Source organism: Cladophialophora bantiana (genome assembly GCF_000835475.1).
Source record: "Cladophialophora bantiana CBS 173.52 unplaced genomic scaffold supercont1.2, whole genome shotgun sequence".
NCBI lineage: Eukaryota > Fungi > Ascomycota > Eurotiomycetes > Chaetothyriales > Herpotrichiellaceae > Cladophialophora > Cladophialophora bantiana.
This window is the reverse complement of record NW_015971576.1, coordinates 937,434-963,689: the sequence shown is the minus strand read 5'-3', so window position 1 is coordinate 963,689 and position 26,256 is coordinate 937,434. Positions and strand designations below refer to the sequence as shown.

The following is a 26,256-nucleotide window of genomic DNA, read 5'->3' as shown; positions in this document are numbered from 1 at the left end:
CCACCGTGCTAGGCGTTCGTTGCCCTAACCGCTGCCTCTCTGGGTGGTGTTGGTGGTGGTGTTGTCTTGCCAGCGCCAACCAGAAACGCGTTCTCGATTCCCGACCTGCTGGACAGGCCTCTGTGCGTTGTTGCACGGGCACGTCGAACCCTGAAGTGCTCCGTTACAATATAGTTACGTAGAGTACTAGCATGAAACAAACCCACTCCAGTTATTACACCTAATCATGTGGCCTTAGTACTGACCCTAGTTACAGCCTCCCTACCTAGATTCGAAGTGTCAGGAAGAGGTCCACAGTCCCTTGGGGATCCGCCCTAAAGACTAGAAACGCTGTCATTTTATGACAGAAACTTGGACCTCCTAGCTTATACCAGGCATGCTTGTCAGAACCCGCTGTTCATGACAGGAATAGGTATGAGACGGCTGGTAGGTATCAATGATTGTATATCAGTGAAGATTTCACGGCCGGCCAGCCGCGACCTAGGTTGGACGCCATTGTGTTCTCCATGAGAGAGAAATTCGAGGAGTATTTTAGAGAGAAGGGGACCTCTCAGCATTAGGGCCGGAGAATGGAAGTAGAATCTGGTTCCAGAGGACCCAGAATAGGCCATTCCACTGTGGCCAAGTTTAGCTCTTGGTTTGCTGCTACGAGGATAGCGTGCAGACACAACCGCACCACGAAATAGGACCCTGCAGGCAAGGGCGACGTGAAGGTTAAGTAAGGAGGAGAGTAGGAGGTGAGAGGAGGTGAGAGAAGGGTGAGTCGTAAACAAGCCGAGCAGCTTTTACTCATGTTTGTGTTGTCAAGTACACGGCAGAGGAAGAATTACAGTCATTGCGTCAAGACTAAAGAGGGGTTGCTCTTCGCGCGGTCTCGTCAGGGCATCTCAGCCTTAGCCAAATCTTCTGCCACCTTCATACAATCATGTCCATAAACCATCTTTTGAACATCGGCGTCAGCCCATTTGTCCGGCACGGGCCCTTTACCCGCCTTGAGAGCAGCAAACTGCTTATCGCGCTCCTCCTTCGCCGCTCCCTCACCTAGATGCAGGGCTCTCCCATTCGCCGCGGCTAGCTCGACTAGTGTCTCCGCCCGCTCTTTCCGCACCTTCTCATACAACTTGAGAGCCTTGTTGATGTCTGCAGGCGTAGCGCCGGACGGAAGGTGAGAAAGGACCACGGCGAGGACTGCAGCGTCTTCAATGGCCTGCGCGGCCCCCTGTGCAAGGTGCGGCAAAGTTGGATGGCACGCATCCCCGACCAACGCCATTGACCCAATGACCCACGTCGGTAGAGGCGCATGTACTCTCAGTTTCCATTCGCAAACTTCCCCTTCAGGGACCAGATCGAGCATTCGATGGATCATTGGACAAAAGTCTGCATAGACTTCCAGCATTGCTTTCTTCGAGCCCTTGGTCGTGTAAGTGGCCGAAGGAGCAGCGGCGAAGTTAACGTCAGGCTGTGCGGTCGAGATGTTGTATATTTGTTTCCTGGACACCGGGTATGCGATGATGTGTCTCTTCTCGCCTATCCACCGTGTCACTTTGTCTGCATCTATGAGAGCCAGCAATTCAGGATCAGACGACATTTGTTCACGACTGAGCATGATTCGGTATGCTGCCTGACCCGAGTCTTTGACATCTGCTTCAACATTCAGCTTCTTCAGCATGGCGACGCGCGTGTTTGATTTGACGCCATCGGCTCCAAGCAGAATATCGCATTGCACCTCGTACGGTTCCCCGCCGCTGCGGGGAACGGCGGTAAAAGTCGGCTTGGGCTCAAATTTGATGTTTTCACACGTCGTCGCGAAGTTGAATCTAATTCTGTCCGACTCTCTTTTGCAGCCGTTATAGAGCTCCCCTGCGAGCGTTGATCGATGGCCGACTGTATGCGGGAAGCCATACGCTTCGAGGATATACTTCAGGTCGACATGGCCGAGCTCGGAATCTGTTGCCCCCTGCCGGATGCTTGTCTCGTTCAGCACCACGGCTTCTTTCGCGATGTCGTCCCACACCCCGAGCCGGTCAAGAATGCGAGCCATATTGGGCGCCATCTGTATCCCTGCACCGACAAAGCCGAGATTCGATGCCATTTCAAACACTGTGATGTCCTTGAAACCAGCACGGGCAAGAGCAAGCGCACAGGTCAAGCCGCCCATGCCGGCTCCGATGACGCATATCTTGAGCGATTGGACGTCGGAATGCATTGTGAGATTCTGTCTGATGGACTGGTTCTCTCCCTCCGCTTGCTTTCGGTCTTTCTTCGCCTTGATATCTCAAATATTTTTCGCCTTGAGCACGCTTTTACGGGAAGTCCAGAACGGGTTCCTTTTCAAGGCGGTACTCTATGTAAGTAGTCATTTGGGCGGGAAAAGACAAACCCGCACATTCAAGAGCGTCTTCCCGCCGACAACGGCGCGGGGAGATCGGAAATTCCTGAAGGCACCGTTGCCGGAGTCACATGCCGTCCAAGAAAGGCTGGCAAGGAAACGGAAGTTGATGAGCACAGAGGAGCAAGATGACGAACAGTCCCCACAGAGAAGGAGCAGGAAGAACGAGCACAATGTGGAGATCTCCACACGCTGAAATTTCAATTGCCGGGCCTGACAGCCGACTTTGTCCGCCCGGCGACGACCCCGGGTGGGTAATGCCGTACAGCTTCAAGATATCTTCTGTCATAGTTGTGGACGTTTCATAATAAAAGGAAGCTTGCAGGCACGAGCAGACCCAACTATAATAGTATAGAAGCGACCATACTGCATATATATGTCACGGAAAAGCCTATCAATCACCAATATACTCTTGTGTAGCTCCTCAGCTTCGTCACCCTCGCAATCAGAACGATGTCTCCAAAAGGTCCTTACAGACTCGTGACAGTAAACACTGCACCTGAACGAGCAAAGAGACTGATAGGTCGAGTGACCGAAGATATAAAAGAGCAGTACACGATACAGCATGTGGCAAACTGCGAAAGTAAGCATCAAGTCCTCGCTGCGATTCGCGCATACGTCTACAATCGACTTAGTGTAGTTGGATTATGCGTGGATCACTATATGAACCGTTTGCTGAAAAGCGTGCGATAGGCATTGAGGAAGTCGAAGGCAAAGTGAAGGAGATCCAACCCGACTTACTGGTATGTCTTGTTCCGATCTTTTGACATCACAATCGTCCATATAGCCTTTCCAGAGGCACGATTTAACTGACAGCTCCTAACCAGTTCTGTGCCTCGATGTGGACGCCTGAGGAAAGCGCAAGGATCCAACAGATTGCCAGGAGTATCGTGCCAGACATAAAGACTCACGCGATCCCAGAAGGACTACAAGCGCAAAAGGGCCCTGATGCTGTTGTGGATTACCTGAAGGAGCACATCCCGAGCATTCTAGGATGAACCACGGTCTGGGAAATCGATATAGATGCATTTCAGCAGGTGCTTAGGTGACGGGCTTCTTGGATTCTAGCCTTCTTGCGGAATTAGAAATAGACATGGAATACCCAGCCGTCTTGACTTTCAGGAGAGCTGCAGGACAGGTTTGGCACGTCCAGGAGCAAAGTCCGTTGAGATTGCGGAATTTCGGTCAGTAGGTGCTTCACGATCAAGGTCGAACAGGAAGATGCGATGTGTCAGAGGAAAGTCCCTGGGAGGTCCTTGTAATTCGGAGTACCGAGTACGGAGGAGTGTGTAGGTTGCTCGAGCATGACACGTGTTGCACGTGCTCCCCCCAACTCCAACGCATTTCCGATGCTGCCTTGGTTTCTGCTGCCCATCATATTGACTCAAAGCCCTCGTTCGAGATCATCTATGTCAACCCCTTGCGCCTTGGACTCGGTCCGTTCGTTCATGCGATGATTCCCATATTGCGTGATGCCGCTACTGACAGTACTCGCAGAGCCTCGCTGGCATCCGCGATCCGGAGAGCTCTATGCTGTGAACGGTGGGTTGGAATGGCTACGTGTCAAATCTCAGAGTGGAAAGATGGCGATCAACAAGCACGCTTCCGTTGTCGCTATACCAATCTGACGGGGACTACTGGATTGCCGTCTACGAGTATAGCCACAGGATCCATCTTCGTCGATATCCTGGCTTAAAGACGATTTGCTTTGGACCTCCCCAGCCAACTGTCCATGTTGTACCTTCCTGTGATCACTGGAAATAAACAGACAGATGAAAGAATCAACGCATTATGTTGCAAGTCTAGGAACTTGCCCCGTGAGACTAAATAATAGGAGATCTCGCCAACCACCGTGCACCGTTGCTTGCAAAGCTACGTATCTTATTTATCGTGGCTATGTAACGTTATTTGCCAGAGTCCTAGTGTTGATCTGGTATATGTCAGAAGTGTCCAAGACGAACTTCAGAACGTCTAACCTCATATCGATCGGGAAACAAACGCCAATATATTTCATTCACTGAACGAGCAAGTGGATCGACAAAGCTGCGAAGAGGTTCATGGAACAAGGCTTCGCGCAAGAAGCACCACACAACATTCTCCAACAGCTGCCTCTGAACGTCTTTGTCTTCGGCGTCACGTATCTTCCCCTCGAAGCCGACTGATCCGCAAGCGACAGCCTCCGATAGCTTGACCTGCCACTCCCAACTCGACAGTCTGGTCCCTATTCTGGTGAGTAGCCTGACGAATGGGGAAATTTCTGTCTTCAACTTCAATCACAGGCCCCGGGCTTCCCTCTCACCATCTTCTATGATTTACATTCCACAGACCAGCTCATCAACTCCAGCTGTTCGTCATATCGCGGATTTTTGCATTACCTTTGGGCAACTCCTACATGAAGCGACTAGCTACAGACCGAGCGAGCGATTTAAGTTGTCCATCGCCGGCAATGGTATTGCTCATATCGGCAACTGATCAGGCTGAGCTTGTCGCGGTTGCTTAGACCTTTCGAAGTCGACAAATACGAGATGCACATCGAGCGATGCCTAAAGTGAACACATAGTCTTGGCTCTTCAGGGGCATCCGATATCATAACCGCACGAAGTGCAACCAGCAGCTCTCCGCAAGTGTCATCAGACTGCTTTCCTCAAGCGAACTCATCAATGCATTCATGTACTCTCCAGCCATCGGATATCCAGTGGGGGTATACCACGACCGCTGCTTCATCAAGCTTCGACTCCGAGAACAATGTCCTAGCCATTTCTCTCCACGGGGGTTTGGAGAAGTGAGTCTAACGTGCTCTCTGGCGCCCTAGCTGTACAGAAGACCTGTGCAGCCTGCTGGCGAGCCAATGCTAAAGCTCGCATATGGATTGATAGCTGCATACGACTATGAGGGCTCCTCAACTTATACCTACGCAACGACGAGCCAAACCGGCACTACTGTGTTTGCACCTCCTGCCACCGCAGCCACGGCTTTCAAGATCACCGCTACGGTCATGGCAATGCTCATCCAATAATCCTCTGCAGCAGCGACGCCGAGCTCAACGAGCAATCCCAGCTCAAATGATGATCCATCTTACAGTCTCTTCCGCCTCTCGTTCACGTGGTCAACCCTGGTAGCGATTGCGGTTGGTATCTCTGGCCCATTATTCTTGAGCTACTTCTATAAATTGTGCTGTTTACGACGACGACTACCACCACCACCACCACCACCACCACCATCACCTCACTTAAGACTCGTCGGATCGGCATGCGAGCACAAGTTGGACACATATTGCATGAACAATGGCAAATGTTGCAAGTGCATTGATGGGTGAGCTCAGCGTCTGAAACTCGAGAAGCGTCTCAAGGACTACTGCATGGCGTGCATCCAATTCTGGATTCGGACACTGAGCCTCCCACCAGAGTGGAGAATATTTCCTTGTCTGCCCGGGTTGTGTTCAACAGATTGATTACTGCTCCTGTAACGACACTCGAACTGACATGTTGTCTCTTGGTCAACGTTTGTCCAGTATTGTTCTAATTGCAAAAGATATCGGAGATCCCAGCGAGACTTTGTTCCATTTTTGAACATCAAGCAATGCAGCCATTTGAAGACTTGATGCTCGAATCAAGTTAATTGCTGTTCTAGCGAAGACCCCACATTGGGAAAACTTATCATTGAGGACCAATTGATGCCCTATTGTTCAGGGTGCCGAAGGCACTGGCAAGAAAGATCTAAATCGGCACATCCTGGACATTGGAAGTTACTGACCGAACAATCCAAGCCCGCAGTGCACCTGGATGACCCTAGGTCATCTAATTCCAGACGCAAAGAGATTCAACTATGCCAGCACATTCAGACCCAAACCAGCAAAACCCGCACCGGGCTGGTGTGATTCTCTAGCATCTGAGCCTACACAATCAACCAATCCAACGGAATTAGGGCGTCTGCAGAATCGTTCCTAGGTACCCAAACCACGTTTGGATGCCAAGGGTGATGCCCTACAGAATCTCAAAGCCCTGATGCCGGTAGATGAAGCACTCAAGCCCAAAGTCCGACGAGGACTGTGTCCGACTAGGCTCACACACAGTCAGATGCAAGACCTAGGGCTCAAAGAAACCATCTCGCAGAGAGCAATGCGCGGATACAGTACACAAGGCGGTGTCACCCAGGGTGAGAGGAGAACCAATTGAGATACCCTAAGTGATAGCTAATAAAGTACGTTTCCCGCGAAACCACAGGGAAGTCCTATCATATTTACGCCAACCGAGCCGCAGAAAAAGGAGAGAAAAAATCCTTGCAGAGCACCTCCGCAGTTCAAGGTGGACAAAATATAGCGCATTAATTGCAAAGGGGGCCTCCTATGCCCAACCTTCCCCTTCAGCGCCAATACTCAGTGGTCATGGACACCATCTTTGCAGGTCAGCTTTCCTACATGTGCATCACCCTGTGCTTTGAATATTCTGGGCATGGTCTCACTCGAGGTCTGCGCATGTCCAGCCCAGCACTATCAGCACCATTCTTCTTGTCTCGGCTCACAGATCACTCGCTACGAATCTCAGAGACATGGCAAACACATTTGGCCTGCACTTCCAAAGTCGATGTGCTCGCGAGGTGGAAGCATGTTCTCCTAGGGAGGAAAATCTTGTGAGATTCTCTTGGGAATCCAAGGAAGAAATGCCGGAAAACCTCGGCGATGATGGCAGGGCCACCCGGACTGACGCCAATACTGGTTTAGGATAGACCTTGAAGTCTGCAATCGGGATGCCGTAGATGGCGGTACTATTAATATGACCATTCAGGCAGCTACATCGCTCTGCAAATTGATCCGCTGCAGCACTCATGGAGGATATATCAATCACGTTGACCCGCCGGGCTGGTAGGTTGGATTCAAGCGCTCGATTCCCTTTTCGGCGGCTTGGATCTCCTACAGAGTGCTGCAGGTTTCCAAGTTGGGGACTTTCAACCATAATCGTCAGAGCCTGAGAGGTTTCAAATTTGAAACCGTTGTTAGCACCTGCAACAAGAACATTCACGATGACGTGGTTGCCAATGTCAGTCAAGATGGCGGAGCTGGGAGCGACGAGATGGGAACAATATCTCCACAAGTCGACTTCCCTTCCACCTTGCCAAACCAGTTTCAACTACTCTAATGTCCATCTGAGCTTGCGGCCCTTCCATTCTGTTTCAATGCTTGATCGGCGGTTTGGAGGAGAACGTCTGCGAAAACCTTCGTGGTACGCAGGGAAGCGGAGTCAACATAGGTGCAGCCCAGTCGGTTGAAGGCCTAAAGAGGACATAGAAGGCAGCTGTAGGAGAGATTGGGACTTTGTGAGCAAGGACAATCTGGATGTTGTCACGCTGGGTGGGAGATTTGATGGTGGCCTCCCGTTCCCCGGTGTCCACGCATCGGTCTTCTTTCAGTTCGGCGTGAGAGTCGATTCTCGTAGACGCTCGCTTGCTTCTACATTGGCGCTGACTAGAAATGGAATACTAGTAATGTAATGACATGGGGGGTAAGCGAAGAGGTAACGGAAGAGGGTCTTCAGGCATATGATGCAGCCTTGTTGACTAGGACGCTCCCGGGATGATAGATCGTTCCATATCCCCGTGTATGCTTCATTGATGGCGCGGATGACGGGAGAAATCTACTCCTTCTGAATGTTATAGTAGATTCCCGGCAACGACACGATGCAGATGACAAGGGTGTTGGATACGAGGACGGGCCATGTGTCTTCGACCTTGGCGGATTAGCGCCTAAATGTTTCGTCCTGACTGCACGGAATCCCACGCATATGTACTCGGTACAATACATAAGTAAAAGTTCTGGCTAGTGTCAGCCTTTTATCCGGGTACTTGTTGAAGTACCGGACCGGGAAAGGTTCTTGTTTTGGGTTATATACTAAAGCAGTAAGCTTGCGAACTGCCGTGGTTCCCAAAGGGCGCAAGGGTGCCATGGCCTCGGATAGAGACCCTTCCAAACTGGGTCTTCCAGAGTGGGATGGAGCCAAGAATACAAAGCCCATGTCCTGTGCGTATCCGCAACTCATCATCGAGCGGAGGCGATTGTTAGAGAGAGCCTCGCAGGCTCCAGTTCGTCGCCGGGAGGGGGCAACACCAACCATTCGCTGTCGATGAAGTGTGGCAAGCCCCGGGGAGAATGCCCACCATGTGTTGCAACTTGCAAGATCAACCGCCCTCTTTCGGCTTCACACGTGTCGACTACATGACTAGGCAGCATGAGAAGGTGCGAGGCTGGCCCGGGAATGCGGTACGAGCTCCAAAATCCAAAATTCGGGGTAAGGGAGTGGGATATCTCCCTTCTCAATGGGTCTCCTCGGACTGTGAGTACAATACCTAGGTACCTCGTCCCTGGGAGACAAGAACTTTACGAAGATTATCCACATGGACACCTCGTTGCTGTCGACTGCGGGACCCCGGATTCGAAACCCCACATGCGGTCCTTGGTCTACCAAGTCCGGAGAACAGGACGCGCCTGGCCTGGAGCTGTGGCTGTAGCTAGTCTCCATCTCCGAGTTAACTCCTACTATCATCCAATCCAGCACATATTACAACGACGGACCGGATCTTTCTCGAGAGGAACATGTCGGCATTTGATCATTTGGTCAGCGAAACCAAAATTAGGTATCCTACTACGCGCGGATATAAGCCTTTACTCAAGCAGATTCGGCAGATCCTTGATGGCATGAGCGATCGATGGGCGACTCGTCAAGACCTCACTAACCAGGCTTTGTCCACAGGCTTCAAGGAGGCCGTCATGCCCGGGTGATGCCCCAATCCTTTCGCTGGTGCGGCCGTGACCCGCCAGCTCTTAGTCACTCACTATGCTCTTCTGGACCAAAGCTTCGAGCAACGGCAGTTGGCTTCGTGCCAACTACGGTGCCGCGATTGGCCCACCTCACCATGGACCTCATGGGCCCCGGCAACACTGGGCGCGCTGGGCGAACTGGGGCAATTCCGTCGACCGCCTCCCTGCCCCATGGGGCGACATCATTGGAGAAGCTTGCATCTTGGACGCCCACGCGACGAGCTTCGAGTTGTTTTTCCTGCATTCTCCTCGTGCACCGGGCTCAAATAAATTGCCAACGCGCAGCTTGATGAGGGGCGCTGGTGTTTGTGGATAAGTAGACCTGTCAGGCCACTGCAATATCTTCATTCTCTTCTCTTCTTTCCGACGAAACAGCCCTGTCCTCGAAAGAGAGAGAAACTCTGCCAATAGGGGTCAACAAATCATCAGTGGTTCAACTTGTTCAGCCGTTGCAGCCCAGCAAAAATGGGTCTCGGAGTCCAGGAAGGCAAAGAAACCCCCATATTCCTCTCTCGACAGACAGAGAGCGAGCTGACAGCTGGCAGACAGGAAGCTGGACCACGTTCCGGGGACAGTCTTGCTGAACGATGAAGCCGCCCACTCAGAAGCCATCACCTCGGGGCTCAAGCACGGAAAGGGCCGCGATGCTCATATCCTGTTGTCGCCTCAGCCCAGCGAAGACCCCAACGAGTAAGTGGCGCGATCGATATTGAAAGGGCCGTTTCGCGTCCATTCGGCAGAAATTGTCGACATTGTTCTCGTCGAATCCCTGGGTGCAGGCTAACGGGTGCCTGTATAGTCCCTTGAACTGGCCACTGTGGAAGAAGGAAGTTATCATCGCCATCCTCTGCCTCGGTTCGATGCTGAATGCCGGGACCAATGTAAGCAAACCGCAAGCAACGCGGCAACAAAGCAATGTTTCTGAACTGCTATGTTAGGGACCTTTCCTCAATGCGTCGTATTTCGAGATGGCTCAGCGACTCAATATGGACCTAACAACTGTGGTCTTGGTCTCTGGATACAATCTCCTGGCTGCGGGATGCATTGGGCCGTTCGGTACTTTTCCCCTCGAAAACGTGTTCCCGTCTTGTTTGGATGGTGTGGCGACTGACTTACTGCGACTCAATTAGTGTCTGCATTTAGTCGTAAATACGGCAAAAGACCGGTCTTCCTTGTGTCTACACTTTTCGATATCGTCGGGACAGCCATCGGCGAGGCCAAGATCTCGTACAAATATCTCCTTGCCGCCCGTATTGTCCAAGGGTTTTCGACGTCGGCCTTTGAATCCCTCATTGTGGCAACCGTGGGCGACATGTACTTTGTCCACCAGCGGGGTCTACGCATTTCGATCATCAACTTCATCCTCAACTCCGCTTCCAGCCTGGCATCTGTCATCTGCGGACAGGTGTTCCAAAAGCTCGGCTGGCTTTGGCTTTTTCACATGTTCCAGATCTTTTTGGTGGTGCAATTCTTGCTCATGTTCCTCTTCTGCCCCGAGACAACATATATCCGCGATGTCCGCTACGATACCGACACCGCGGTGGACGAGAAGCTCCAGGACTTGGCCGTGATAGAAGCCACCCACAAGGAAATGATTGGTGAGCCAGGACAAGGTGAACGCACAGATATTCCCAAGAAGAAGACGTTCGTTCAGGAATTGGCTGTTTGGACGGGCGTCTACTCCCACGACAACCTGCTGAAGTTCCTCTTCGGGCCATTCTTGACTCTTCTGAATCCGGCGGCCTGTTATGCAATCATTGCATCCGGCGTCCTCAACAGCTGGTAAGCTTCATATGTACCCTTGACACACTGGAGGCCTCTTCATATGATATACATTGAGGATTTTCAACAGTCTCTAACTCTCGCCAGGTATGTGGGCTCTGCCATTATATTGTCCGGCATCTTTGCGGGTCCTCCGTGGTATTTCAATGCTTCGCAGATCGGATACGTCGGATTTGGTCCCTTCATTGGAGGACTGATTGGCTCGCTCATCACGGGCCTGATGAGTGACTATGTCATCAAATATCTGGGTCGCAAGAATAAGGGTGTCTAGTAAGTGATTATTTGACTCTTGCTCATGATCATGATCATCCGCTCTGCTTTTTCGTCCGAGACAATCACGAAACTGAACTGACATGTCGTGATTTTAGCGAGCCTGAATTCCGTCTGGTGTTCATGGGTCCTGCCTGTGTGGCTTGTGGTCTCGGAATGTTCTTGTTCGGGTATACCCTCGCCGTAGGCTCTCCAGCCGAGCTGTGCGCGTTCCTCCAAGGTGTCATGATGGTGGGCGTGTTGATCGGCATCTTTGCGACGCTCTCGTATGGTCTCGACTCCTTCCGAGACCAGAGCAACGAGATCTTTGTTATGAACATGCTTTTCAAGGTACGTAATACTTTGACACCTATCTGTCCTAGTTTTTCTTTTGTTGGCATCCTAGATTCTTCGTCAACCCCGGAATTCTTTCTTTGCTGACGAAGAAACCACACAAAACTGCAGAACTTCATGTTCTATGGCCTTTCTAACTACGCCAACAACTGGGTGGCAGCCAACGGGCCCGAGCAGATCATGTACGTGTTCGGCGGCACCTCGATCTTCCTCTCGCTCCTCGCGATCCCGGTCTACATCTACGGCAAGCGCCTGCGGAGCTGGTGGGCCCGACACGACCTGTTCAAGATGTTGAAGATGGAGACTCACGGCCCCGTGAGCGATATGGGTTAGCTATGTAATTAGACAGCGGAGGGGGGAAACCAACCTACCTGGACAGGACGGGACTTTGAGGTCACTTGTTCTCGTCGAGCCAACGCAGCCCATCCCAGCGACGTCCGGTAATTAAAACTTTCTCCAGGAGGGATGTTTTAATTCAAGAGTTTTGGATGCACAGGATGGACTTACCAGGACGGGGGTTCGAGTCGAGACCGTACTAGGAGCTGTCAGGCTGTCTGTCAAAGGCCATCCATCTGTCCAGAATATCTTTTAGTCTTTGGAAGAATTCCCTTCCAGATTCTGCTTTTATTCTCCCTCTCCCCCTTACCACCATGAAGGGCGGAGTACCTACCTGCAGGCACATTGGAGCCTCGGACTCGGCCAAAGAAACTTCCCCTGCAGGTACGGGCTCGTCTTTACCCCGTACAAGGACTTATTTACTCTGGGGGTTTCTTCCTGCAAAGCAAGCAGTTTGCCGCACTGCCTTGACCCGCCAACGTTCCTTACATGTACAAGGTACTTATCCCAATCGCACGTAAACTAGCAAGTGGAAAACCCCCTAGTGACCATGGCCGCCTTGACCCAAGCTTTAACTGATCCTTGAACTGGGCCCCTACCTTCGTCTGCTTCATTGTAAGCGTCTTTTAAGGCTGTCCCTCAGCAGCCAATTGAGAAATACCGAGGGGCCACTAGGCTAAATCTAGGCCTGGATGGCCCCTGGCGATCTTCTACCCAACCTGCCAGGCTGCAGTAGGCAGGGTGGCACACAAGGAGATTATCGAGAGAGCGCGTGGGGGAGCGGCCCAGGCATCATCATGATCGGTCGAACCCTTTCAACGTCGCTTTGGTCCACGCAACGCAGCCTCTTCTACGCTACACCTGGCCTGAGCTGGCCTCCTCAAGGTCGAGGCTAGACCGGCCTTCGACTCACTATCGCTTTCCCCTCGCTGTTCGCGTGGTCCGCCCTCATTGGCCGCACCAGGAAGTCGTAGCTCAGCTCAACTTCAGCCGCAATGGCAAGCTCATCGAGAACCCAGACTCCTCATAGACCTCAACTTTCTCCCTTTCGTGTTCGAATATCCCCTAGATTCTGTGGTCAGGATACTCGTTCCAGTGTCGCATGGGCTAAATTCGAGTTAAGCACGGGATGATGGCTAAACCCACGAACCCCAAGGTTGAAACCAAGGCATCAACGTCCAAAGCCGGCCAGAGCGGCAGCCCAAGCAAAACGCCAGATATTCTGTGGAAGGAGGCCGTCCAGAGGTTCCTCGACGAGAATCATATCAAGATTGAAACGTTGGAACTAAATGGCGATTTCGGAGATGCCGATGACGGGGTCGAAAAGGCCTCAAAAATGTTCCAGAGAGCACGACATCCGAAGAACAAAACTGACAAGGTCGTCAAAGCTGTGGGCGGATGCTTGGACTTTATAGATGGGACTGTTGACTTTCTCAAGGATTCTGTGCCAGACGGCGTGAGCTATTCCCGACTCTCCTTCAAATTGCAACCGCGCTCTGACTACCATTAGTATGGCACACCTGCAAAGATCATTGCCGGTACGATTTCCTATATGATTCAGGTTCGGGATGGGTCAAACGAGACAAACAAGTGATCACTCTAACAGACTACAGGCGGCCAAAAATATGACAGAGGACTTTGACCTCATCGAAGAAACCTTCGACAGTATTCACCAAGCCATCAAGGATATCGGCCTACTGAAAGACCGCCACACTCAGCAAGATCATTTCACGAGTCGCCTCATGGATATCTTCCTCAAATTGTTTGAATTTTGCCAATATAGCACCAAAATGTTCAAAGAATATAGCCGCAAAAGTGAGTTGTGGTCGAAACTGGCGGCCACCATCAATTCTGACCCACTATACAGGGCTGTACATCACAGCGCTCATGAAGGGAAGAAATAAGAATATCCAGAACAAGTGTGATGAAGTCAATAAAGCCATCTTGCTCTTTCGAGCCACAGTGCCACTTAAAATCCTTGAGGTCACCATTGACATGAATAAAAAGATTGACGACCTACCCAGTAGCTTAGTCATTGCGCTGCAACGAATGAACCTCAAGGCATCGGAGATGCAGCAAATTTTTGGTCCAAAGAAATCCATCACGGTGGAAAGGATCATGAAGACCTTCAAGGACAGCGGCCTTGATGTCGACGCGAAGCGTTTCATGGAAAAGCAAATGAATTTGATCAATACCCACATCGCCCCAGACACTTTCTTATGGTTGAGGGACGAACCGTCCTATAAATCGTGGCTCTGCGGTCAGGCCTCGCCCTTCATTTACATCTCAGGTTCCTCAGGTGCTGGGAAGACTTATCTGACCTGCAGGTACTACAGTCTGATCCAAGCAAACACCAAGTCTAACCAGATAACCGCCGAGCTAGAGGGGAGCCGGCAAAGCACATCAGTGGCATGTTTCCTCTTTGAGTCAGGGAAAGAGGACTCACAGTCCTTCCAGGCCGTCCTCGCTACTCTAATCCTGCAAATTGCTGAGCAGGACCCTAAGCTCTGTGAGTCCATGGGTCGAGAGTTGGAGAAGATGCCAACAGGCGGCGACGATGATCTGAGCATCGAATATCTTTGGAAAACTTTGATCCTGAAGAAATTTGAGAAAGCCTCAGAAACATCCAGGATTTGCTATATCCTCCTTGACGGTGTCGAGCAGATGAAACCGAATCACTGTCAGAACATGTTGAAGCGTTTCCAGGCCCTCGATAGCGACAGGCACTGCATTCGCATCATGATGACGGGACCTCCCATCATGCACGAGAAATTGGGTCTGAAATCATTGCTCAAGATCGATTTGGACGAGAAAACCAAGTCAGCAGGAGACATCTCAAAGATCATCGACCATCGCATCAAAAATTCCAAGAACCTCAAAAATTGCTCGGCCGCCGCCCAGGAAAAGATAAAAGCAAAACTCTACTCCTGGAAAGAAAGTGAGTGGATATCTTCCAACGCACTGCGTCCAAGACCACCATTTTGATGTACTCAACCCTAGGTGCCATGTCCTCCGTTGACCTTATGCTCAGTGTCATGGAAGATAGCGGGGGCGACGAGGCCGCCGCAATGACCAAGTTAGAAGGCGCAGACAGCCCCGAATGGCTTTACAGGACAATGATTGAGATCGTCAAGGCCGAAACCAAGAGGAGTGGCGACGACCAGAAGAGCCTCGAAAAGTTGTTTGCGTGGTGTACCTACGCAAAGCAGCCTTTGCGTGTCGATCAACTAGAACATCTCTGGGCTCTTGACACTTCGTCAGACAAATTCGATGTCAGAAGTGAGATCGAGGGAAAGTCGTCCAGGTAGGCAGACCAGTGCCGAACATTGCATTGATATTAACTAGGGCCCTGCCATGGCCACAGCGAACCAATTAGTTCGACGGCTAATCCCTGGTTATAGTTTGCTCTATACTAAGAAGACGGCGGACAATCGACCGACGGTATATGGCGACACAGATACCATGCCCATGGCTAATGTAGAGCATGAGTACGTCTTCTTCCGACAGGCTGCATTCAAAGAGTATCTGGAAACGAACAAGAACAAGATGATCGAAGATCCAATTCAAGAAAGAGTGAATATTTTTCTCACTCTTTGTGAGATCCTCTGCGGTCAGAATGCCGTTGGAGATTCTCCTAGACAATCGTTTCGCGAGTACGCAACGGTCAGTCTGATGGAGCATTTCAGGGATATAGACATCCGACAAACCTCACCAAAGCAGAGCGCGGACGTTGTTGAAGCTTTGTCGCGGGTATTGTCCAATGACAACAACGTCTGTGCCGTTTTCGAAGCAGTTCTGGATCGCCAGGGGAGAGATTACGTGGAATTTGACCTCTACGATACTTTTCGTCCTGACACGATGTTCCGGAGGTGGGAAAGGGCCAGTACCTTACTTGTCTGGGCAAAGAAGCTGCACTTTTACGAGGAGGAGGAGCTGTCATTTCGCGCGAGAGAGTGGGTTGAGGCAAGCATCAAGGCGCCACAGAAGATGTTGGAGACTCTCGGCCGGGGTCACCTCGAGAACTGGGCGCAAGCGGTGACTGAGCAAGATGCAGTTGTCCCTTATACGCTTGCCTATCGCGCCCTGTCAACGGTAGGGATCGAAGTCCAGTAAAGCAGCCCCAAATTCTGACTTTTGTTTAGACAGGGATATTTGCGGATGTTGTGGCCGAGACAATGTCCAAAATGACCACCGCGATGCTGGAATATGGGCGAGAGCACTGTTTTAAAGACTCAGTGAAACTAGCCCGGGCCAGGATCTCAGCAGCCTTGCTGTTGAATACCGATTCGAATACTCCCGTGGACCGGGACATAGCTGCCAAACTCTACGAAACCAATATAAAACTGAAGGATACACCAGGCCCGGAGAAGTTCTATTCTTCACTAGGTCTAGCCGAGTACCACGCCAACTCAGGGAACGATGATGATCCTCCCGATCTCGTTCGGAAGAAGTGGGAAATGGTGCAAAAGCACACAGGCTATACACTCCAGCACTGGACCGACGAGAAGGGAGCACTCGGCTCTGAATTGAACAATGAGCGCTGTACTGAGGCGTACTTGCTTGAGGCCCAAGCATGGAGCAAATTAGACAAGGACGACAAGGCCCTTGAGACCTGCAAACACGCTTTGCAACCAGGCGCACTGCAGTTCAGTTCCAAAATCCTTGAATTTCTAACAATGATTGTCGAGATATTTTTCAAGCGGAAACAATATGCCAGGGTCATTGACGAAGTTCAGCAACAGTCGCATCAAATCAAATGCGAATGGATGCTGTCTCGGTCAGAGTACTTGACCGACAAGGACGATCGTCTGCGACAAGCCGCGGTGTTGTCCCGACGAGTAGACGTCCTCATTCAATTATGGGAAGAAGCAATCGATTACTGGCAGCCCCTTTCACCATTCGCGGCTGGGAGGCTTCGGGTTGGACTAGCTATAGTGTACAGACACGACGCTCGCACGACGAAGATGGCAGAAGCAGTTCTTGACAGCATGATTGTAGCCATCATGGCAGATCCTAATATGTTGAAAGGGGGTCTTATTCAGTCCATCTTCCCGGCGATGGTGGACATCCTCTACGAAAACTTCAGCCTCACTTATTCCGATGAAACCAAGAAAAGGGTCCTGGCGAAGCTGGAGAATCTGATCAACGAGTTCGCGCCCACCGTGCCGAGAGGCACTCTCGAGCAGATGCATCTGGCTAGGGCGATGATCACCCTGGCAAAAATGCAGAGAAAATCGGGGGGGCCAGAAGCCGCCAAAGAGGCAGCGGTCTGGGCCGAGCGCGCCTTCCAATATTGTATCGCCGATCTCGAGGACTCGGTCGGATCCAACGATTGCAACGCGTTTCGTTCGCTTGCCAAAGTTTTGGTGTTTGCAGGCCTCAAAACAGAAGCCGTGATTGCCCTGTCGCTGTGGTTTTCGGAGGTGAGAGAGTATGACGACTCACAACCACGCCTTCTCCGTGCCGTCGATGAGCCTGCAGCAGAAAATATCATTTTGATAGAAGAGGAAGATGTCGCTGCAGAAGAAGCCCAACACGATGGTCTAGCTGGAATAAACCCGTCGCAGCAGACTCAGGCAGAAAATGAACGAAATGGCGAAGATAATGCGACAAAAAATCCGTCCGTGGTCGACCATGAGGCTTCGCCTCAAGAAAATCAATCAAACGGACATTTAAGCGTGGGCGGTCTCGTCATCTCGGACGATCCTGCGAACGGCGGATGCCACGCTCCTGAGCAATTGGAGATACAGACTCGAGATGCACCATGGAGCCCCCTACAAGCCAGCGACTATCCTATCCACCACAGCGATACTCCGGTAGAGGATGGCATGTTGCCGGAAGTGCCTGGCGATGCAAGATCTCAGCCTCATACTCCCAATGGAGTGGTGTCCGAAGGACTAGACGAACACGGACTTCCCAACTTGCGTGGAGTTCCCGAGCCTGAGGATCAGGACAAAGAGGACCTCATCGAGGGGGAAATTTCGTGCAATGGCCCCTGCGAGCATCCCTCCCTGACCAGGTGGCTCCCGGGTGTCAAATTCTACTACTGCCTCGACTGCGAAGAAGTCGACCTCTGCGCCGACTGCTACGCCGCCCAGGAGAAGTACTTCACGGAGCACGGCGACGGGTTCTGGATGAAGTGCTGCTGGGCGCGGCACGAGTTCCTGGAGGTCCCGATCGAGGGCTGGAAGGGCGTCAAGGACGGAGAGATATGGATCAACGACAAGAAGAAGTCGTGGGTCGATTGGTTGGCATCGGTCAAGGAGAAGTGGAATAGGCAGATGGTGACCGCTGCGAAGTAGGAGAAGCGCCACGGACTTGCATCTGTCTTTCTGTTCGTCTGCCTTGCGTAGTGGGAGGTTGTTGAATGTGGAATCGATGCATTTTTCCCTGTTGATGTGGGTAGTTTGTATACAAGTCCCCGGTATGAAGAAAGACTAAGTAATTTGTGCCGTCACCACTTTTGTGTAAGACCTAGAACCAGCGAGTCCGTATAACAGACAGACACATAACGATCTGAGCATCAATTTAATAGTACTAGTAGTACACACAATGGCACTATGAGGTTCGACACTCACCACGCATTGGGTAGATACGGACCTGGGACCGCGTACCTGTCGAGTTACGGACCTATAAAGCTATGGCGCTGACGACCTCTGTATGAGGACTCCGTGCTATGTCCCCAGGCATCGGAGTACTCCGTATATGTCCCTGGAGTTGGAGTCGTCCTTTTCAATCTGTAGTTATTTACGGAGAAGTCTGTGGTCGCTCGTTCAAAATTCCTGCTCAGACTCAGACCCCGAGTCCATATCATCCCTCGCCGTCCCCTTGTCCGCGGCCCCCACCTCCGCGCAAATAAGCGATCTCCGTAGCCGGTCTATCTCTTTCCCGAATGCGCAAGGTGTACGATATGCTTTACGACCATCGCGTTCGGTCGTTGCAACGTCCCTGCTCGGACTCGCTCAATTCGTTCGTCTCAGACAGAACTATTATGTCGCTTGTGTTCGGACCGAGCAGATCATCTTTTGCTTGTTGCTTGTTGCTTGTTTCTGACCCTGCATGCTCTTCGTCTTCCTCAGCGCCCCCTTAATTCTTCCGAGTGCTTGTTAGGGATAGATGACAAAGACAAGCACGCCACGAAATCATGTCATGCTATGCCATGCCATACACCAGCGCTCTTGGCCCGGACTGGATAGTACATAATTACGAGTAAGCGCGGACGTACGTTGATCACTCTAGCGCCGAACGAGGGATCAGTCATGTCTTCGCTCGAGTAGTGCTCGGTATTATCCAGGGCGAGAAGTTTTGGGATGTTCCCCCATATGTATTCGGTGCCGCAGGAGTTAATATGTTACTCGGACTGTCAGTCGCTGAAACCGGCAACGGGGGGCCTGAACGACAGACATCCCCGTCACGTACATAGCCTCAAAAGGTATATGAAGCCTTCAAGGTAGTTTTCGACAGTCATCTCTTCCCCGTCCCCCCTCACGGTCATTAAACAGGTTTTTGTAAAGGAAAGTTATCGACGAAAAAGATCTCAGCTGTCGGGTAAATCAGAAGTTTAGATAACCAAAATTCTCGACGACAACAACAAAGCTCAAAATGCCGACCGAAGAAGTGGCTGTTATCGGCGCTGGCCTCTCGGGCCTCACATTGGCCCTGGCACTACATAAGCAAGACATCAAGTGCACCGTATATGAGTCGAGACCTGCGCCTCTCAACATCGGTGGAGCCGTCATGCTATCGCCCAACGCCCTCAAAGTCCTGGATGCCTTAGATGTGTATCAGGACGTCCGCGGACGGGGCTACAATTTTGAACTTCTCAAGGTTGTCAAAGCCGACGGGGAACTCATCGAGACATATGAATTTGGCGGCAAGGAGAAATATGGGTACCAAGCGAACCGATGCTATCGCTACGAGCTCATCGACGTCATCTTGTCCAAGATCCATTCGCTCGGGATCCCAGTGGTGTTCGGTCGAAAGTACGTCCGCATCGTCGACGAGGCCGAGGATCATGTCGTGTGGGAATCGAGCGACGGCACTCAATCCACAGCGTCCTTCCTCGTCGGAGCTGACGGGATCCATTCGCCCGTCCGAAAATATCTCTACCCAGACGTCGAACCAAAGTTCATTGGGATGGCAGGCATCACTTCAGCTGTTCCGGCGTCTCAAGTCACTTACCCATACGGAAAGATTGCCCAGCCTCTTACCATCACGGCTGAAGGTAAGGGAGCGTTTGTCATCGCTCCTCAGAAACCCGACGCGTCGGAAATGTTCTTCGGAAAGCAGAAGCGTATTGAGGAGGAGCTCAGCCGAGAGGGATGGGATAACTTCCTCGCGGACAAAGAGGGTCTGGTCAAGTTCCTGAAGCAGGATGCGGAAGCCTTTGGCGAAGTCGCCGTCACTGCCACAGCGAAGATTCCGCACGACAAAATCAACGTCTGGCCCTTCTATGTCATCCCGCATTTGGAAAGGTGGGCTTCCCGGAAGCGCAGGGTCGTGATCCTGGGCGATGCTGCCCATGCCATCCCGCCCAGTGCGGGTCAGGGAATCAATCAAGCGTTTGAGGACGTGTACATGTTCTCCCTTCTCCTCGCAGCGTCCAAGACGGGGGGCGTCAATTTCGAGAATGCTTTGACCTTCTGGCAGGGTTATCGCCAGGACAGGGTCAATAAGATCTTGGAGCTGAACAAGCAGATTGACCTGAGGAGGATGCCCAAGGGCACACGTTCTTCTGATCCGGCAGGTGAGGTTGTGCAGAATGAGTTCGACTTGCAGTGGCTTTACGAACCTGACTTCAAGGCGGAAGTGGAAAACTGGATCCGTAGCAACAGGTCTTAGAGATGGGGGGAGCGGCCAGTGCAATGTGGATAGACAGATCGATCTGAGCTTCTATGCAAACACTAGGTAATTGCGAAGACATAACCGCTGGAAGGTGAACAGCCCAAGGTTGCTCGCCATTGCTATTGTTTCAAATGACACACAACCCTCTCCTTCGGCTTGGCGTCTTTTGAAATTTCATTCAGGCGTCTTGAGGTGTCTGGTTTGATTCCCATCTCCCTCGACTTCTTAAACTTGGCTGAGCCTCCATCTTTGAGAGTGAAGTCACCTCACAGTAGGACATCCCGGAGGCCCCGATCTGACAAGAGGGTGTTGATGCGAGCCCTCAACCCTCGCTAGACAGCCATGGCCGCCTTGACAGAGCCTCATGCTCACTTGGACGGAGCGAGCGACTCGTCTTCCCTGTCGGATCCTCTCGATACAACCAATGATGAAGGCTGGGAAGACGTCGAGCCAGACGAGGAGCCTGTAACCATCGTCTCTTTAGTCGATGACAGCACGTTTCGCGACCCACAGAGCATGCTTGCTTATTGCCGAGACACCCATTGCCTCGACCTCTGGAAACTAAGGCAAGATTTCGGTGAATATGAAATATATTTCATGCAAACGGGATTATGCTAACGGCCGCGCTCTGACTAGGTCTTGATTATCTAGGACTCGTCCGACTAGTCAATTACATCCGATCGGAGGTCAAGGCGGGCAATTTGCAGCCTGATGTCTCCTCCAAGGCACTGTTCGATGACGAAAAGTATCTCAAGCCTGTCTTGGAGGATGATGCGCTGCTGTATAGTCTAGAAGATGTTTTCGAAGAGAACGACAGCCTAGCTCCGCCTCCAGAAATCGAAAGACAGGAAAAAGTCCTAGAACAACTTGTGACTCTGCGGATTCACGGCTTCGCTGATCAAACGGCGGTGCATGATGCCATACTAGACCGCCTTGAACAGTCAGAACCTACACGGGAGGCGAGTGCCTCTGCTCAGGGTGCAACATCACGTATCAGAAAACAAGTCGATAACAATGCTGAGGAATTTGACAAGGATTATTTTCGTTCCTACTCGTACAATGCAATCCACGAATCAATGATCAAGGATCGCGTACGCACCGACGCCTACCGTGACTTCATCTACGATCACAAACATCTCTTCAAAGATAAAGTCGTCTTGGACGTTGGCTGTGGCACCGGCATATTGTCCATGTTCTGCGCTAAAGCCGGTGCGCGGTTGGTCATTGCGGTCGACAACTCGGGCATCATCCAAAAGGCTCGAGAGAATGTGTTCAACAACGGTCTGCAGGACGTTGTCAAGTGCGTCAAGGGCAAGATTGAGGAGGTCACTCTACCAGTTCCCAAGGTAGACGTGATTGTAAGTGAGTGGATGGGCTACTGTCTCCTGTATGAGTCCATGCTCGACTCGGTGATCTATGCGCGCGACAAGTATCTGGCCCCGGATGGCTTAATGGTGCCTTCGCACGCGACACTACGAATCACCCCTCTTGCAGACTCGGACTTGAAGGCCTCACACATTGACTTCTGGCGCGACGTATACGGCTTTGACATGACCGCAATGCTGGAGAAGGCGCATGAAGAAGTCCTCATACGGCTGGCGAACGACAAGGAACTTGCTGGCGAGAGCGTCGCGTTCCTCGAACTTGACCTGCATCAGACCCGGGTGGATGACTTGACGTTCACCAAACCATTCGAGACAACGTGGCATGAGGGATTCAAGATCCTGGAAGGATTCGTCATCTGGTTCGACATCTTCTTCAACACGTCACGGGCTCATGGAATCGTCACGACCGGTATGACAGCCGCCGAAGCCAAGGAAAAAGGTCTGATCTCATTTTCAACCGGTCCGCATTCCGAAGCGACGCATTGGCAGCAAGGGATTTTCCTGATCAAGGACCCTGTCGACGAGTTCAGTGCTGGGGACTGCATCGCTGGCGAGGTGAGGTATCTGAAGAAGCAAGGCCAGGAGAGGTCCTTGGATATTGATATCGCATGGGGGGCAAAAGTCAGTGTTGGTGGAAAGGAGCGGGTGAAGAAGCAGATGTGGATCTTGGATTGATACATACCTAATATCATCCATCGACCCATGTCCAAGCCCGGCATGTCTACACAGTACACACCGTGATGGTTGTGCGGCGTTTTGTTCGGTCGTTTCGGCGTTATTCGTCTGAGAGATGCAGATGCAGAAACACCTTCTCACCTCGGCGTTTATGTGTTGGATGCAAGTTATCGCCATGTATCACACACATCCATCAGCGACCGCCTGCCCAGTGACTGGCCCGACGAAGCCGTGACTCGAGACCTTTCTACACCAAAACGCGAACCACCTCGCGGCACATGCCCGATGCGGAGCAGCCCACATGCCACAGCGCAACAGCCAGGCAGCAAGCCGGGAAGTCGGTATCAACGTATTTATTGCGTTTCCTTCCGTTCTTTCCGCATCTGTGATAGTGTGTCTCTGGTACTTTGGGCTTCAACGCAATTGATTCATTTCAATCAAACCATATTCAATCGCTTTTACTTTTTTCTTTTTCTTTTTTTGACTAGAGTTCATAAAAGATATCTGAACCTCTATCCGCCATGGCATGTTGAAGAGCAGTGCTGCTTTTACCGGCACCACTGAATAGAGAACACGAGAAGAATGAAAAAACCGGCTTGAATCCGTACTCTATTGAGCCGACGACCAACAAAAGAGCTCTTCTCCATCACACTCACGCTCTAACTCTCTTTCTGTCTCACACATACAGACATATCTGCCATCGTTCGCGAAAATGTCCGATAATCCGCAAGCATTCACTGGCGGGGGGACGTACCCGAACCAGATCTACAAACCAGAGCTGGAACAGGTGCCCGCACAGATCGCAACGCTCCTGGCCGAGTACGCGGGCATCCCACCGGAGGCACAGAAGGAGCATGTCAAGACGGTGCGCGACCGGGCGTTCAAGTCGCACCCGTACCCGTGCCTGGGGCGGTGGCGGTTCCTCGAGCTCGACCTGTCCAGCCACCCGTTGTACCACAGCCACATCCTGCCAATGCTAGCGTCGTCCAAGGAGCAAAAAGCGCCCGAGCCCGAGGAAGCCTCCGAGGTGGTGGGCAAAAACGAAACCCCGGGCTGGATCTTCCTGGACCTGGGCTGCTGCTTGGGGCAGGACATCCGCAAGCTAATCTTTGACGGTGGCGACGCCCGGCGCATCTACGGCGCGGACCTGCGCCCGGAATTCATAGACATTGGATACGCGCTGTTCCGGGACGAGGACAGGTTCCCGCGCGCCGAACACTTCGTCGCCCCGGCCGACGTGTTCGATTTCTCTCCCGACAGCGAGCTGAGCAGGAAGTGCGACGGCCGCGTCGGCATCTTGCACGCCACATCTGTCTTTCACCTCTTCAACTGGGATGAGCAGGTCGTCATGGCCCGCCGGTGCTTGCAGCTGATGACCGCCACGCACGGCCGCGTGCTAATCTGCGGGTGCCAGGTGGGCAACGAGAACCCCGGCGAGTTCCCCCGTCGCAGGGGCGGGGGAACGCGGTACAGACACAACGAGGCGAGTTGGAAGAAGATGTGGGATGAGATCGTCCGCCAAGAACCGACCAGGGACAAGGTTCGTGCTGTCGAGGTCGAGGCAGTCATGTTGGGCAGGAACATCGACGATCGCGTCAGGGAGGAGTTGGAAGCGCCGCAGCACAAGCGCGAGGCTCAAGCGCAAGATCAGAACGCATTAGGCAGCAAGACGGAGGGAGACGAGGGGGACGATGACGATGAGCGGAAGCACATTGGCAGGTTTGAAAAAGGCTTCAGGTGGATGAAGTATTGGGTCTGGATTGATTTCGCTTAGAATCAAGGCCAGGATTTGCAATGTCTCCTCAGCATTGCTTTCCCTTTGAGCTGGTAAGCGGAGAGTGGAATTTTTTTTTCTTTTTTAAATCACAGAGCCTTGATGGCGCGTGTGTGTATCACTCACATGTTGACAGTGAAACTTTCGACTCGAGGACATGATTATTCGTTCTGTTGAACAAGTACTCGAGCAGAGCACATCTTCACCGAGACCTGGGTGATATCCGATGTGCAGAACGTACTCGCATGGGGACCAAAGTAACGAGATAATGATTAACTCACCTGACACGTAACTTCACTCATTCTTTGAAGCTACTGCACGCTGGGTCCGCTCGATTCTTGGTGCTGTGCTGGAGAGGGGTAGGGAAGGCCGCCCACTGATGCACTGATGTGCTGGCACTGCACGTGAAATCCCGGTGAAGCAAGCCCCAGGGTTTAGCGAGAAGCTTATATCTGGGGAGCCTCTCAGTGACACATACGGGTGAGCCATTCCCATATCCCCGGTGCGGCTAGGTGAAGGGGCACGGGTCCATCAAAGTGAATGAAGAAATCGTACCGAATACCTCCTGGGCTCGGCAAGTGAAGTGGAATGTGACAAATCCTCCGATGCATAAAAGAAGCTGCTGTTTCTCTCGGAGTGGGGAAGACCACTCGTCTGACTCATTCCCGAACTGTTTTCTGAATCAGCAGATCAATATACCCATTACAACGCTCGTAAGAAGAAGAGCTCAATGTCATCAACTCCCTCTCCCGTCGAGTCAACGTCGACCTCGGCAACGTCGACAGGTCCGGTTCCAGGGTTATTATGGGTAACTGCAAGCATCATGAGAAAAGACCTACCCACCTCGCTTATCGAGGAGTGGTATGAGGAGCACATCGTTGATGTCCTGGATTGTCCTGGTAACGGTGGCCTTTTTCTCCGATACAAAAACACGGATCCGGCCGCCGACCCATACGCCGATCCGAAATTCGCAGAGCGTGTCACGCCGTCAGCGTCTGAGAAGAGTATAGTTGAGACACGATGGCCCAACCTCGCTTTAGTAAAGCTGAGCGATGTAGCTTGGGTGGCCAGCAAAGAATTCAACGATATGCCCAGACACTCCAAGCTGTTGCCTCCCGAGCCAGACGGGTCGATTGGGAGTGCATTCAGCTGCTGGTATGGCGCTTTGCGGAGTTACGAAACGGTGGGCAAGATCGATGATAGCACTGGAAGCACGAGCCGACCCAGATACATCCTCAGTGTGCAGACGAGGACTGCAGACGAATCCATCTGGAAGGCTCTTGACGATAAGTACACGACTCTCCCAGGTTTTCGAGGCTCGGTGAGATATCGGATTGTGAAAGGGTTGTTGGAATTCGAGGAACCTGGGACATTGCCAGCGGGAATGGTGCTGTATGAATTTGACGGGGAAGTACGTCCATCAGTGCTCGTGGATGACCAACATCTGAAGGCCGACGTTTGGGAGTTGATCAAGGAGGCGGGAGATCTGTCACTTCGGCTGTGAAGAAGCTCGAGTCAGCGAGCTTGATGCTGGTCTTGAGAGAGAGGGAGAAGGTGAAGCAGCGTTGAGCTCAGGTGGTTGTTTGGACAGCCCTTCTCACCCGCGGGTAGCGAGGGTCTTCCTCTTCCATTTGGCGGCGAGTGAGGCAGGGCCTGA

At 52.0% G+C, this 26,256-nt stretch overlaps 8 protein-coding genes across 8 annotated transcripts; 7 read left to right on the top strand and 1 right to left on the bottom strand.

Moving 5' to 3' along the window:
* Positions 1–877: 877 nt before the first annotated feature.
* Z519_01348 (uncharacterized protein) lies at positions 878–2,206 on the bottom strand (the record flags this gene model as incomplete). Its single annotated transcript, XM_016759105.1, has 1 exon — positions 878–2,206. One exon carries the CDS (start codon positions 2,204–2,206, stop codon positions 878–880), a length of 1,329 nt encoding a protein of 442 aa, XP_016624433.1.
* A 636-nt stretch (positions 2,207–2,842) lies between these two features.
* On the top strand, positions 2,843–3,387 carry Z519_01347 (uncharacterized protein; the record flags this gene model as incomplete). The annotated part of the gene is made up of 3 exons (XM_016759104.1): positions 2,843–2,972; positions 3,083–3,132; positions 3,217–3,387. The coding sequence occupies 3 exons, from the start codon at positions 2,843–2,845 to the stop codon at positions 3,385–3,387; spliced, it is 351 nt and encodes a 116-aa protein (XP_016624432.1).
* A 5,829-nt stretch (positions 3,388–9,216) lies between these two features.
* Z519_01346 (uncharacterized protein) lies at positions 9,217–11,918 on the top strand (the record flags this gene model as incomplete). Its single annotated transcript, XM_016759103.1, has 8 exons — positions 9,217–9,451; positions 9,746–9,890; positions 10,000–10,081; positions 10,139–10,256; positions 10,331–10,982; positions 11,070–11,252; positions 11,351–11,582; positions 11,697–11,918. The coding sequence occupies 8 exons, from the start codon at positions 9,217–9,219 to the stop codon at positions 11,916–11,918; spliced, it is 1,869 nt and encodes a 622-aa protein (XP_016624431.1).
* Positions 11,919–13,053: 1,135 nt separating this feature from the next.
* On the top strand, positions 13,054–18,223 carry Z519_01345 (uncharacterized protein; the record flags this gene model as incomplete). The annotated part of the gene is made up of 7 exons (XM_016759102.1): positions 13,054–13,377; positions 13,432–13,482; positions 13,535–13,736; positions 13,789–14,859; positions 14,922–15,193; positions 15,267–16,013; positions 16,064–18,223. The coding sequence occupies 7 exons, from the start codon at positions 13,054–13,056 to the stop codon at positions 18,221–18,223; spliced, it is 4,827 nt and encodes a 1,608-aa protein (XP_016624430.1).
* A 1,300-nt stretch (positions 18,224–19,523) lies between these two features.
* Positions 19,524–20,762, top strand: Z519_01344 (uncharacterized protein; the record flags this gene model as incomplete). The annotated part of the gene is made up of 1 exon (XM_016759101.1): positions 19,524–20,762. The coding sequence occupies one exon, from the start codon at positions 19,524–19,526 to the stop codon at positions 20,760–20,762; it is 1,239 nt and encodes a 412-aa protein (XP_016624429.1).
* Positions 20,763–21,107: 345 nt separating this feature from the next.
* On the top strand, positions 21,108–22,825 carry Z519_01343 (uncharacterized protein; the record flags this gene model as incomplete). The annotated part of the gene is made up of 2 exons (XM_016759100.1): positions 21,108–21,342; positions 21,402–22,825. 2 exons carry the CDS (start codon positions 21,108–21,110, stop codon positions 22,823–22,825), a joined length of 1,659 nt encoding a protein of 552 aa, XP_016624428.1.
* Positions 22,826–23,537: 712 nt separating this feature from the next.
* Positions 23,538–24,599, top strand: Z519_01342 (uncharacterized protein; the record flags this gene model as incomplete). The annotated part of the gene is made up of 1 exon (XM_016759099.1): positions 23,538–24,599. One exon carries the CDS (start codon positions 23,538–23,540, stop codon positions 24,597–24,599), a length of 1,062 nt encoding a protein of 353 aa, XP_016624427.1.
* An 823-nt stretch (positions 24,600–25,422) lies between these two features.
* On the top strand, positions 25,423–26,103 carry Z519_01341 (uncharacterized protein; the record flags this gene model as incomplete). The annotated part of the gene is made up of 1 exon (XM_016759098.1): positions 25,423–26,103. One exon carries the CDS (start codon positions 25,423–25,425, stop codon positions 26,101–26,103), a length of 681 nt encoding a protein of 226 aa, XP_016624426.1.
* Between the last annotated feature and the right edge of the window lie 153 nt (positions 26,104–26,256).